The following is a 14505-nucleotide window of genomic DNA, read 5'->3' on the forward strand; positions in this document are numbered from 1 at the left end:
TTTGCCAAAAATTTGGGAGACGGTTATCCTATGAAAAACTCCTGGATAGCTGCTTTTTTTTTTTTTCATTAGAGGGTGCCAAAAATAGGACTTTAGATCTTTTGTCTTTTGCAATTATATTGTTTCATTCACTCACTGTCGCGTCTACCAGTGTGTTGTGCTCTGATGATGCTGAGTTGAAAATCAGCGAAATATAAGCGTTAATAAAACAGCTTTGTGATAATAGTGTGTGTGGTGTTGTTAATACCATGAAAAATAAGTCATGAACAACAACATAATAATGGATGTTTAGATTTAGTTATATAATAGATTTAGTTATATAATAAAAAATGAAACATTTATAATAAAAATCACATTGCTTACAATGGAAGTTCATGGACATTAGAGCTTTGATAGTTAGTAGGCAGTGTAACCTGAATATCAGTCCATTCACCATCTATTATTTTTTCTGGATTAATTTCTTGTTCATCTACTGCCTTATCTTCAGTGACCTCACATTTATTGATCTCCTATTTACAAAATAATTCTTGTAACTTTTGAAAGAAGTAAAAATATCTTACTGTGTTAAAGTGCACTAAACAAGAACATAAAAATTGACCATATCATAATTTAACTCAGAGAGTTGTTGAAAATTAAGCAAAAAAAAAAACAAAAAAAAAAAGGAAATATCGGAAAATACTGTTTTATTGAAACTATTCCATTCTTTTATTACAGTTTGTAAGCTGCAGCTTGGATGAGTGAGTGTGCATGTTAGGAAGAGACAACATTTCTCACTTAACATGTGATGATTTATGAAGTAACTAAAAGAGCCATGAAAAAAGAGGAAATGAAACTGCCCTAACCATTATGAAGAAAAATGAGATATATCATATGTGTACAAATTGTATATTGTTTAAGGAAATTGACAATATGCTGGAGAATCAACGTTAGCCTAAACATGAGGATATATGCACAAAGTTTTCAAGTTGGGGAGTAACTTCATTTATTTTTTTTAATCAAGTTTGTAAGCAAGCCAATATTTTTATAACAATAAAGAAATAAATTACCTATTTATATTTAAAAATTGATGAGAAATGTTAATTTTATTTTCACATCCGCAAATTTTTTAATCTTCATATGTGTACTGAATAAATATTGATAAAAAAATAGTTGTCTTTATAATATAATATTATTATTATTTGTAAAAGTTATTTAATAATATTAAATTATGTTAATATTAAAATAATTATGAATATAGCAAAACAGAAGATAGAGGAACACAAAAGGTGTATATCATGAAGGCAAAAAAATGGAAGTTGAAAAAAAAAAAAAATCTGCTTATGATAAGTGACGACCTATGTCCTCTGAGAGTGGAGGCTTTGGAAAGCAGTGACACTAATGATTTTCAAAGCATATGGTGTGAGTAGAGGTGGGAAAGATAGGATATTTAGTGGGGTGTTGCTACAGACCCAGGAGCACACAGGGTGGGGACCAGGAGATGTTTAGACATTTCAGTTTGGCAAGCGAAAGAAGAATGATTGTTATGGGAGATTTTAACTACAGTAATATAAATTGGGGAGAGGAAGATGCATGTAGCAATAAGGGAATGGAATGGAATTTCTAGAATTCTTGAGGGACAAATGTCTTAGGCAACATGTATTTCACATGTTACTTCCATCTATTAACATGTGAAACATGATAATAGATGGAACAAGAGTTACAAGAGTTTTGGATTTGGTTATAGCATCAGAAGAGTTGATAATAACTGAGATGACATCTCTCCCACCAGTTGGAGAGAGTGACCATATGGTTTTGACTTGGAAAATGAATAGACATACAGGAGTATCAAAGAGATGGGAACGTATGTGGAATTATAAGGCAGGTGATTATAATAGTCTAAGACGTCAACTTGGGGAAGTTTCATGGAGGGAGGAATTGGAAGGCCGGGATATCATTAGTGCATAGGAAATTGTGAAAGAATATTTGTTAGCAGCAATAGTAAGTTGTATACCACGAGTGAAGAAGAGGACACAATTTGGAATAAAGTGGATGACAAACAATATTAAACAGGAACTGCATGCGAAAAAGAGGCTATGGAAGAGATATAAGGAGACAGCTGAAGAGAAGATGCATGAAGAATATAAGACACAGGCCAGAAGAGTGAGTAGTATGGTAAGGAAGGTGAAACTGGAATATGAGAGGAGATTGGCTCTAAGATCCAAAGAAAATTCTAGGGAATTTTTTAGCTATGTGACAAGTAGGAGGAGAAATGACTATGGAAGAATGATATTGTGGGATAAAAATGGGAATAGAGTGCTGATGCAGAGGACATAATGGAATTGTTCAATGAACACTTTATTGGAGTATTTCACCCAGGAGGAGTCAGTTTTAATACTAGAGGGATAGGGCAGGTTCGAGGTTTAGAGTTACAGGAGGAGAGTGTGTTTCAAATACTGAGTACTCTGGATGTCAGTAAAGCTGTGGGACTGGATGGTATTTCACCACGAGTTTTGAGCGAATGTGCTAGGGAACTGACAGTGCTGTTGACCTGGCTTTTCAATGATAGTCTGGCTGAGGGAAAGGTACCCATGGAATGGAAGGAAGGTAAGATAGTGCCATTGCATAAGGGCAGTAGCAGACTGGAAGTGTCTAATTACAGGCCAGTTTGTGTGACATCAGTAGTTAAGATCTTGGAGAAAGTAGTGAGGGACCGTATACAACATCGGCAGATGAGGGTAATGTTATCTGTGAGAGTCAACATGGATTTGTGAAGGGGCGCTCTTGTTTTAGCAATATGCTAGCCTTTTATAATAAAGTTACAAGAGCATTAGATGAGGGAAAGGCATATACTGCCATTTTCTTAGACTCAGCGAAGGCATGTGATAGGGTGAAACATGATAAGCTGATATTTAAGTTGCAGCACATGGGTCTGGATGTCAGGTTGGTCAACTGGATTCAGGATTGGCTGTCCAATAGGTATCAGAGAGTTGTGTATGGTGGGGCAGTTTCAAGGAAGCAGAGGGTTACAAGTGGGATCCCACAGGGCTCAGTACTGGTACCTATATTGTTTAACCTTTATATCAATGACATTATCAGTGGATTACAAGGGGATATTCAGTTGTTTGCAGATGATGCGAAGCCTGGGAAGGATTATAGTGTAATAGTGCAGATGCAGCAGCCCTGCAAGAGGATTTGAATAAGCTAGATAGATGGGCATATGAATGGGGGGTGTCAGTTTAATGCAGCAAAATGTAAGGTCTTGAGGTTTGGGAAACATCGATGGGACACTGCATACTCTATGGGAAGAATTATACTGGAGGAAGTAGGGGAGACCAGAGATCTGGGGTTAATGATTGATAGAAACCTGAAATTCAGGGGACATATTGCAAGGGTGGTGAAGGTAACACAGAGGATTGCTGCAATAATGAGAAGGACACTGACCTGCAGAGATAAAACAGTTATTATTCCATTGTATAAGACCCTGATCAGACCACGCTTAGACTATTGTTCTCAGATTTGGTCCCAGGATTTGAAGGGGATAAATTAACTGTGGAAAGGGTACAAAGGCAGATAACAAAGATGGTTTCAGGACTGTACAATGTTAGTTATGAGGATCGGCTGAGGGAATGTGGACTGCAGAGTTTGGTGGATACAAGAAGGAGAGGTGATATGATTGAGACTTTTAAACTGTTGAAAGGTGGTTACAGGGTTGACACTGGGAAGTTCTTTCCCTTGGTTGAACAGCAGGAAAGAGTGATGACAAGAGGCATCCCTGGAAGTTACGAAAGGAAACCATGAGCAAGTGGGTGAGGAGTGGTTTCTTTGCATGGAGGGTGGTTGAACCATGGAATGCATTACCTGATGGAGTGGTGAGAGTGAGAACGGTCAATGGGTTTAAGGAGTGGTATGATAGACTTTGTGTTTCTTAGGGGGACCTCCCCTCGATGAGTCTTGATAGACTTTGCGTTTCTTAGGAAGGACCTCCCACGATGAGTCTTTTTGACTCCATGGAGGCATGGATAATAATAAGGAATCAGAGATAATTAAGACAACATGAAAACTTGAGATATTTTGGATGACTGGTGTAATTACCTTGAAAGACTGCTAAATGAAAAAAGAAGCAAGAAAACAGTGGCAAGAATAAAAAAGGAATGGAATTTTTTTTTCAGATGCTTGTTTATTTATGTGTGTATTAAGAAAAAAACCCATCAAAAATATGAAATGTAGAAAGGCAGCTGGAGTATATAATATTTTGACAGAAATGCTCAGATATGTAGGTATAAAAATTTTACAGTGAATAGTGCATAATTCAGATAGCCTAATCAGAGGATAGAGCTCTCAAAATACTCATCTATAAAAAGAGAATAAAACTAATTACAGAGGAATTTCACTACTTAGTATTCCACATTAGATTTACACAAGCATACTCTAAAAGATGTGAAGAAAAATTGTAAAAAAGAAACATGAGGTAAAACAAAACTGAGTTCAGGGCAAACAGGGGTTGTCAGGATTGGATTTTTACTTTAAGGCAAATATAGTTGACTCTTGCTTGGCAAACACTGTTAAAACAAATTTACTCATTATAATTAATCCCTGAGAAGTCTCAACCTCAGCTCCCCATGTACAATGCCATTCTATAGGAAATTCACTATACTATAAGAAACTATTCCAGTGGTCTCTATGAGAATCAATAGTTTAGAAATTATGGAAATACAACAAGGATCTGTATTTAAGTTTTGTATATCTATAAAAACATATGACAGAGTGCCAAGAGAACGAACATTTAATTTTACATCAAACCATCTTGTTTCTCTTTCAGGACAAGCATGCACACCATCTCTACTATAATTCATCATCTATGTGGATGACATTATAAAACAAAGAGATATAAAAATATCCCTTTCTGAGGGATAAATATCTTAAGCAGCATGTGACTGAAGCAACTAGAGGCTTTAGTGTTTTGGATTTGGTGACAACTTCAAAAGATGCAGTTGTTAATGAGGTAATGATACTGCCACCAGTTGGCAAGTTGGTGAGAGTGATCATGAGGTACTTGTTTGGGAAGTAGTGAAACAAGAAAAGGTTACTGCCAAAAAAGGATATAGAGGGTGACCATAATTAAATTTCCCCTATTCAGAGCCTTATGTAGCTCAATCTAACAACCAGAATGTCACCAAATTTGGTAGAGAGACTAATCAAGACATGAGAAGGATTCTGGAGAAAAAAAAAATTTAGTTTGAAAACTTGCCAATAAGGGGAATATGGCACTGTTGTAGCTCAGTCACCCAAAAATTTGCATAAAACGAATTTGATCACCTGCTCTGCTGGCATCATAAGAGCTATAAAGTAAAGAGAAAACTTCACAAGCACATGCCTATTGATAGTTGTGCTCAACACGCACCTCACTTTACCTTATTGCACATGTTACTTGTAAATTTATTTTACCTTAACGAGTGCAATGCATCAGTTGCTGTTCACAAGTTTAGAACCTGACAGAACTTGCGCAAAGGTCCTCTGTCAGCTAACGCAGTCAGATCGACGATTCGGAAATTTCAAGAAAAATAGGATCTTTGGAAGTTCGACCTGGCACTAGTAGAAGAAGTTTCTGTCATGATTGTTGACAGATCACATGAAAATGTCGCTTGTAGCAGCAGTCCCAATGGAGTAGTGCAACAATTGGATATGCCTTATTCCATGGTATGGAGTCTTGCACAAAATTATTACATTTTATCCATACAAGATCAGCCACATACAGCAGCTGCTACATGATGATTATGATATGCGACTGACATTTGCTCTGTCGCATATGTTTCTGATCTGACTGGAAGTTGACAATGTTTGGCCTTGGAAAATTCTGTAGGGAGTTCAGGTGCATTTTTATCTGAATGAAACTATAAATATCCAAAATTGGTGAATTTGGGCTTCTGAATCACCACCCCATGTGCTCGAGGAACTCCCATTAGATTCACTGAAAAGTACTGCTCGATGTGGCTTCACAGCATATTTTATAATAGGGTCATTCTTTTTTTGAAGCCTCCACTCTGACAGGACCAGTAACTTCATTCATTATTGGATTGAAATATCGTCATATGATGAAAAGTTGCATCATTCTATAACTTCAGCAATGACAATGTCTGGATGAGACCATTTTTATGCAAGATAGAGCACCTCCCCACACTACACGAAAAGTACACTATATGGGAAGAAAGAGGAAATATAATTATGGCAGGTTGACAGTGATAGACAGTCATAACAACTGATCACTCCATGTGATTTTTGGTTGTGGGGTTACCTGAAGGCCAACATCTATTGTGGCCTTTGGGCTTAAGGCTGCTAAGTTCAGTGTCTTGAACTTGGCAGCCTTGAAGGACAACATACCACAGGCTGTGATGAACATTTCCTCAGATATGTTACATTCTGTTGTTGAGAATGCTGTGTACAAGATGCAATTTATGGTCCATGAGAACAATGGCAACACCAAATCAGGTCCATTTTTGAATGGGTGAACTCTACATGCTCAATAATAAATTTAGTTTAATCCTTTACTTAAATATAAAGAGCCAATACTAAGAGCCTTGGTATTAATTTGGTCTAGCTACTCACAGATGAAGCCTCAATAAAGGCTGAATAGTGATCAGAACTTTACCACCTTTGCTGCGAGTTGCCTGAGTTTGTACTACGTACTTGGACTACTTGCATTAGCTCATGCTAGTAGTCGCCGATACTTTTATAGTTTATTATACTATATTCGGCATGAACTCTCTGATTCCAATCTTTGAGTTTCTTATTCGGTATTAAATCCCACAATTGATTAAATAATTAGTTTAATCCTTTATCCAAGTGTGAGCAAACAAAGTTTGTGCCTGAAAATATCTTCAGGACTGAATATGGTGTTGTACTACCTTACCCCAGTAAGGTAGTACAACACCAGGCAACTCGTAGCAAAGGTGGACCAAGCTAACATCACTCCTATCCCCAGTATCTCTCATAATGCAAAACACATCTCCTTGCAGATATGTATAATGTTATGCATTAAGGGATTGGCCACAACCCAGACTAGTTTCGACCTTTATTGAGGTCTCTTCAGTGGGAGCCAGGCCCAGAGGTGGAGATACCAGGCAGAAGCAATAGCAAGGTCATCTTTACCTATAGGAGTTGCCAAAAGGTGTACCACCTTTTTTTTTTATTAAATTACTCTGGATTTAGAGAAAGATGTTGAAAGTTTATGTTTCACTTGGTTAGACTATAATAAATTTAGTTTAATCCTTTATCCAAGTGTGAGCAAACAAAGTTTGCACCTGAAAATATCTTCAGGACTGATATACGGTTTCTCCCCCCCTCATGATCCCTTTGCATACAATCTTCATTATAATGAAACTGTGTAGTGGCCAATCCTTAATGCATAACATTATACATATCTGCAAGGAGATGTGTTTTGCATTATGGGAGATACTGGGATAGGAGTGATGCTACCTTGGTCCACCTTTGCTATGAGTTTCCCGGTGTTGTACTACCTTACCCCAGTAAGGTAGTACAACACCATATTCAGTCCTGAAGATATTTTCAGGTACAAACTTTGTTTGCTCACACTTGGAAAAAGGATAAAACTAAATTTATTATAGTCTAACCAAGTGAAAAATAAACTTTCCACATGCTCAAGTTGTGTAACAGGTTTGTGACAACATTATGCTCCAATAACTGTAATACCATAATTATTGTGCTAAATTCAAATGATATTAAATGTTTTATTGCTGCATTATCATAAATGCAACACATAAAAGTAATATTTCACTTCAGTTTAGTCTCTATTAATCAATTGTCTGTCGTCCGTGCAGTTATCCTAGTGGCTATGTGCTTTGCAACCATATGCCTGGGGAAGGAGTGTTCTAGGTTCGATGACCTGAGGAGCTTAAGGATCTTCCTCAGCCAAAGTCAAATTAGCTGGTCTTGGGCATCCACAACAGGGTTTTCCCCCCAGTTTATCTCGGGTTTTTCATCCTGCAAGCAGGAAAACCGGCCCCATGAACACACACGGATACAGTCAGGAATACTTAAGACAATCCTCCAGCCATAGGTCTGAATTGTCAGCTATGCCAGTCCTGAGCCCAGATAAAAATGGGGGGGGGGGGATTGAGGTGGTGCCGTACCTCCCCGTAAAAGGAGCTCACGGCTGTGGAATCACCATATGAAATGAATGAATGAATTTGTCTGATACCTCTTTTATATTGTACAGTGCCATATTTTCCCTATCAGTGACCTTTCCAACTTTTTTTTTTTTTTTTTTATGGAATTCTTCTTCCCATGTCTTGATTAGTCTACCTACCAAATTTGGTTGTTAGATCGAGCTACCTAAGGATCCGAATAGGGGAAGTTTAATTATGGCCACTCTGTATATGAAATTATAAAGGTGGGCGATTATGGGATATGTTGAGTAGATAAGCTGTGCAGAAAAAATGTTGACAGTGCATGAAAATTCATAAGGTAGTATCTGACATAAGCAATGTACAACTGTATATCAAGGGTTAAGCAAGTAAATAGAGTAAGAGTAAAATGGATGAACAGTGAACTCAAGCCATGTATGTTTTAAAAGAAAATGCTATGGAGAAGGTACAAGACAGTGGCAATCAGATCCATGCAGAGTATACAGTACAAGCTAGGAAGGTGACGAGTACATAAAGAAAGAAAAGAAAAGTAATGTGAGAGGAGACTGGCTGGTCAGGCAAAGGTTAATTCAAAAGAATTTTTCCACTATATGGCAAGAAAGAGGAAAAATAATTATGGCAGGTTGACAGTGGTGGATAGTCATGGCAGCAGAGTGACTGTTGCAAAGGATATAGTGGAATTATTGAATGAGCACTTTATTAGCACATAGTGCTGACAAAGTGCTCCTAATACTCGCCTCCCTTCTATATATTCCATGATGCCATGCAATATATAAAAAAAGGCAAATATTAGGAGAATTAATTAACTCCTCAATAAATCCAGTAAAAGTTTTCAGAAGACTAATTAACCTGAATAATGTTGTAACAAGTTTGTCATGAAAATTAACAATAAAAAAAGACCAAATCTCTGAAAAGATGCAAGCACCTTTATTTTGAATGGAAACACCTGAATGGAGACATGCTTGTGTCAGAAGCAGATGTAGTCATTAAAATAATGAGTGCTGGCTCCATTAAGATCACTCAGATGAAAAGATAGAGGTGTACGAGATATAAGAATTTGATAACAGGATATCATCACACGTGCCAAACGAATGTTCAGCTAAACTGGCTAAGCCCCTGACATGTTTTCATAATTTAAGTCTGCTCCACAAGGATCCCACAGGAATGCTAAAATATGTGATATCCCATTCTACATGGATGGTACAAAAACTGATGTGTCTAACTACAGACCTATCAGTATCCCAGGAGTGAATGTGAAGATTTTAGAGAAGATGGTAAGAATTCTCATACAGAAATGGGTTGACATACACACTACACTTTGCAAGGAAAAGCATGGATTTACAAAAGGGATGTCACGTCTAAGCAATTTGCTCATTTATTGTATCACTGGACTTTGCTAAGGTATATGAAAGGATACCACATAAAAAGTTCTAGTAGTAAGACTTATACGTTGGTTAGACATAACTGGTAATTAGTTTACGGAATTAACAACGCATATAAAGTATATTAATTAAAGGTAACTTTAATGAATAACTTCTATATTTCGGCAATGTGACATTGCCGAAATATAGAAGTTATTCATTAAAGTTACCTTTAATTAATATACTTTATATGCTTTGTTAATTCCGTAAACTAATTACCAGTTACACATAAAAAGTTGATGCATGATAAAATGGAACTGGAATATAAACTATTTACTTGGATGAGTTGGGTGGTTGATGGCCAGGTACTAGAAAGTGGTATGTGGAAAGGTGGGGGATAACTGCCAGATTTAAGGTGGCAGTATATCCCAAGGATCAATCCTTTGACCACTGTTCAATCTATACATTAATGATGTTGGATGGACTGTCAGGAGATGTTCAATTGTCTGCTGATGATTGTATGGCAATCAAAAATGCTACTGATATATATAGTACTTACAGAATGATTTGAATAGGTTGGAAATGTAGACAAATGATAATGGCCATCAGCTTGATGGTAGCAAATGTACAAGTCATGTACCTTCATATGATGAGATTTTCAACACTACATCAGTGGGATTATGTTTGGAGAAAGTAATAATTCTAGGGATCATGGAGCTATGGTGGAGAGGAAGTTGAAGCTCAAAGGTAGAAAGCAGAAATTGCAAATACAGATCAGAAGATAACTGTGATGCTAAAACAAACATTGACGAGTAAGGATAATGCAAGTCATTTTGCAATAAAAATAATAATAATAATAAAGCAATTATTTGAACAACCAGTAGTTGTTTATATTATAAACAACTACTGGTTGTTCAACATGATAATGTTAAATGGAAAGGTACAGTTTCTATTCCCCCCCCCCCCTCCTCCCAATACAGCCAGTGAAAATACCATGACACATTTTTAAAATGTCTACAAAAGCAATTACTGTTGATGCATTGTTTTTTTACTTGACTTTTTTTTTTTTAATATAATCAGACATTTTGTTCAGTGAGAGAATAAATATGCAAAATAAAGGAAATTATCAGATAGGATGCAGGTGAGCATGTGTGTAGGCTCCCTTGAGGAAGAACAGGTATGAAAATGAGAAAGTTAATAGAATGCTAAATGTAGTTTCTCAGGTTTCAAATTTGAATAAATCCGTCATTAAAAGATTGAAGAATATCTCTGGGCCCTAAAGGAATATTACAATCCACATATGATAATACAAGAAGTATCAGGAACAATGGTAAGGAGTTTTTATTGGCAGTGGTTAGCTCGAATTGGCCAAACATTATAGGTATAGTGAGACATAGATGACTGAGAAAGATTATCACAAGGATATAAAGCAGGGATACTGAATTTTGAAGGAGGACAAGAAATAAAAAGACTTGGGGATGGGTACTGTCGATGTTAGTAGAACTGCAACTAGCAAAAGCTGAAGTTTATCAGATTGAGTTGACAGAGGCAGCACATTTGAGGATATCTGGTATAAGATAATCTTATGTGGAATAAGAGAGAAATTAGAAAGTAAACTTCATTAATTTTAACGGTATAGATGAGAATACAGACTGATAAGAAAATAACTATTTATTAACTTATTGCTGATATTTTGCTGGTATTCTACCCAGCATCTTCGGAGTACAAAAGCTGTTTGCCACAGTACGCGAGACAACAACAATCTGGAATAACAGTGGGACCAGTTTGAACAATTGTAACATACAACACAAAGATAAAGTCCTAATTAGGTACCATCTATGTTGAGGAGGAGAAAAAAAAAGTATTAATTTGATTTTGAGATGACTGTCTCCCAAATCTCTGGCAAATTTATATTACAGCCATACTTGTTGAGGTTTGGAGTATGTTTCAAGGCTTCTGTTGATTCCAGGAATAACCTCTCTGACTTATAAAAGCTTCTGTGCAGCACTTTTATCTAAAGCATGGTCTGCTACACCTGACTTGCCATAGCAACAGTGCCGGCAAGAACATAGAACATAAAAAATACGGATTTATTTTTTATGTTCACTGAGGCAGATGTTCACAGTTCTTCCTGTCTGTCCATAGTAAGCTCGATCACATGAACAGGGCACTTCACAGACTCCTGGATGTAATAAAGGAGAGATTCTGTCCCTGGATGAACGGATGAGAGTTGCCAATTTCACATGCAGTACATAGTTGATGTTTATTAACTAGATATCTTTTCAGATGTGCCTTTAATGTATGGGATAGTGACAGTTTTCTTGTAGTCTTCTGTGGTAGACAGTGGAGGGGGATTTCTGGGGATCATTTAGTATTTATTTTGTCTATCTTATGGGGATTATAGCCAAGAAGGTGTGACATAAGTGAGTTCAGCAGTGAGAGCAATGTCATTGGACCAAATTGCTCTAGCTCTGTGGGTTAGTGTTTTTAAGATACCATATTGTTGAGATGGGTGACGTTCCAATTGCTTAAACTAGTCCAATTGTTATACCAGATTGTTGTTGTCTCGCATACTGTGACAAACTGTTTTTGTGCTCTGAAGATGCTGGATAGAATACCAGCAAAATATCAGAAATAAGTTAATAAATACTTATTTTCTTATCAGTCTATGTTGTCATCTATACTATTAAAATTAATCAACACATACAATGAACACATAAGCCTTCCCACACATTTTAGAAAGTAAACTAAACTAGTAGTACACAAGATAATATTGAAGCTAGTTTTAACTTAGTTATCTGAGAAGTCATTTAGAAGTAAAACTAGCGATCAAGGACTAGAGACCACAGATATGAGAATTCTGAGAGAAATTAGGGGAGTGAACAGATGGCATCAGTAGAAGAATCATGTTAGAAATGAAGACATTAAGAAGAAATTTGACATTGTTAGCATGTGTCGACAGAACTAATCTTTGGTGGTATTATTTAAACAGAATGGGAAAGGAAATATCAGCAAAGCAGGTGTTTGATAACAAGATGGCAAGAAGAAGACCAAGACTAATGTAGTTAGAAGTGTCTTAAAAGATCGAAATATAAGATCTGATAATATTAGTCTTGACAGATAGCAGGTTAATCTGGATGAACATTGTTGATATGAAGTTAGTAATAATGTAAGCTTTTCATGTAATATCATCATAGTATCTCCGGAGGGTACATATCATCATCATCATCAAATTCCTGCCATGTACCCTCAAGGTACATGGCAGGAATATGCAAGTACTACTTGAAAAAAATTACATCATTACTAACTTCATATCTACAATTTTCCTCCAAATCAGTCTGTTACTTGTCAAGACTCCAACATTATCAGATCTTATATTTCTATCGTCTAAGGCACTTTGTACCGTATCAATCCACCTATATCTTGGTCTTTCTCTGGGTCATTTTGCTGCTAACCTGGCAGGGAACACTTGTTATGCTAATCTTTCTTCGCCCATTCTGTTTAAGTGACCATACCACCTGAGATTAGCTCTGCTAACGCATTCCTGGATGCTGACAATGTCAAGTTCTTTCCTAATATCCTTGTTTTTAATATAATATTGCCATTGATGCCATCTGTTCACACCTATAATCTTTCTTAGGACTCTCATATCTGCAGTCTCTAGTCTTTGGTCAAGTGTTTTACTTCTGACCCAGCTCTCAGATCCATAAGTTAAAATTGGTTTGAACACTGTCTTGTACACAGCTAATTTAGTGTTCCGACTAATTTCTCTCTTATTCCATATGAATTTATTCAATTGACTTCCCACCATACCAGCTTTGCTGATTCTGTTGTCTATTTCTATATTTAATTTACCATCTTCACTAAAAATCGTGCCTAAGTAGCTGAAATGTTTTACTTGTTCCACAGGTTCTCCATTCACAACACAGTTGACATTTTCAATGATTTTGCCTATTTTCATTGTCTTTGTCTTTTTATTGCTGACCTTCATACCATATCTATTACAACAGTTATTCAATTTAGTCAGAGAATCTTGCAGACTTGTAGCAGATTTATTTAGATGTATAACATCATCCGCATAAAGCAAAGAGCTGACATTAACATCTCCAATTTTGACATCATGTTTAATACCACTTTTCTTCATAATGTGATCCATATAGATAATGAATAACAGAGGCGATAACGTACATCCTTGTCTCACACCAGATTTAACATTAAACCATCTTCCTGTACTTCCTTCAATTCTAACTGCTGACTTACAACTCAAATATAGACTAGGTATTGCTTGATATAATGCCCCACTGACACCATATAACTGTAGCGTATTGAATAGCTTCTCTCTTGGCACCTTGTCATATGCCTTTTCCAGATCGAAAAAACTTAAATACAGATCTTTGTTATATTCCCATGCTTTCTCAACTATTTGTCATAAAGTGAAGATCTGATCCTGACAGCCTCTATTTGACCTGATTTCAGCTTGTTCTTCACCAAGCTTTTCTTCCACAATTCTTTTCAATCGTTTCTCAAGTATACTTGCATAGATCTTGCCAGGAACACTCAGTAGGGAAATACCTCTGTAATTCTCACATTCATATCAGGAAATTAATAATGATGAAAATTTTGAGATGTCAAATTTTACAAATATATAATTTTAACATGTTTTATTCCTTTTATTGACCTTGAACTGAAAATATTCCAAATAAAATAAAAATTGGAATAGCTTGACACGTTTTTGTAAAAATTCTAAATACTAAGTTTCAATAAAATCCATTAATTCAGAATTCTGAAATCACTTGCACAAAGATGAACGGAACTTAAATAATGCACTAAATGCACCTAAAAAAAGACAACCCAGAGGATCATCAGTGGATAGTAACAAGCAAGAATGAAGAAATAACCCTCTCCCTTTTGCTAAAATCAGATAATGCCTTTTATTTCCTTATAGGGAGTGGGCAAGGCCTTTTAATCCTATCTAGCTTTTGGAGACTGAATGGGCAGTTCAA

The 14505-nt window shown here is 36.3% G+C and overlaps 1 protein-coding gene across 4 annotated transcripts in view; it reads right to left on the reverse strand.

Annotated features, from left to right (window-relative positions):
- LOC150096320 (protein FAM13A-like) overlaps positions 1–14505 on the reverse strand; it is a 486855-nt gene that overhangs the window by 31473 nt on the left and 440877 nt on the right. For all 4 annotated transcript variants that reach the window (XM_090408854.1, XM_090408851.1, XM_090408853.1 and 1 more), the window contains one exon: positions 364–509. In XM_090408854.1, the coding sequence (XP_090264980.1) occupies positions 364–509 (146 nt within the window). The remainder of the gene's footprint in view (positions 1–363; positions 510–14505) is intronic.

This window comes from Typopeltis vanoorti, chromosome 19 (assembly GCF_054136105.1).
Source record: "Typopeltis vanoorti isolate ZY-2024b chromosome 19, IOZ_Tvanoo_1.0, whole genome shotgun sequence".
Taxonomy (NCBI): Eukaryota; Metazoa; Arthropoda; class Arachnida; order Uropygi; family Thelyphonidae; genus Typopeltis; species Typopeltis vanoorti.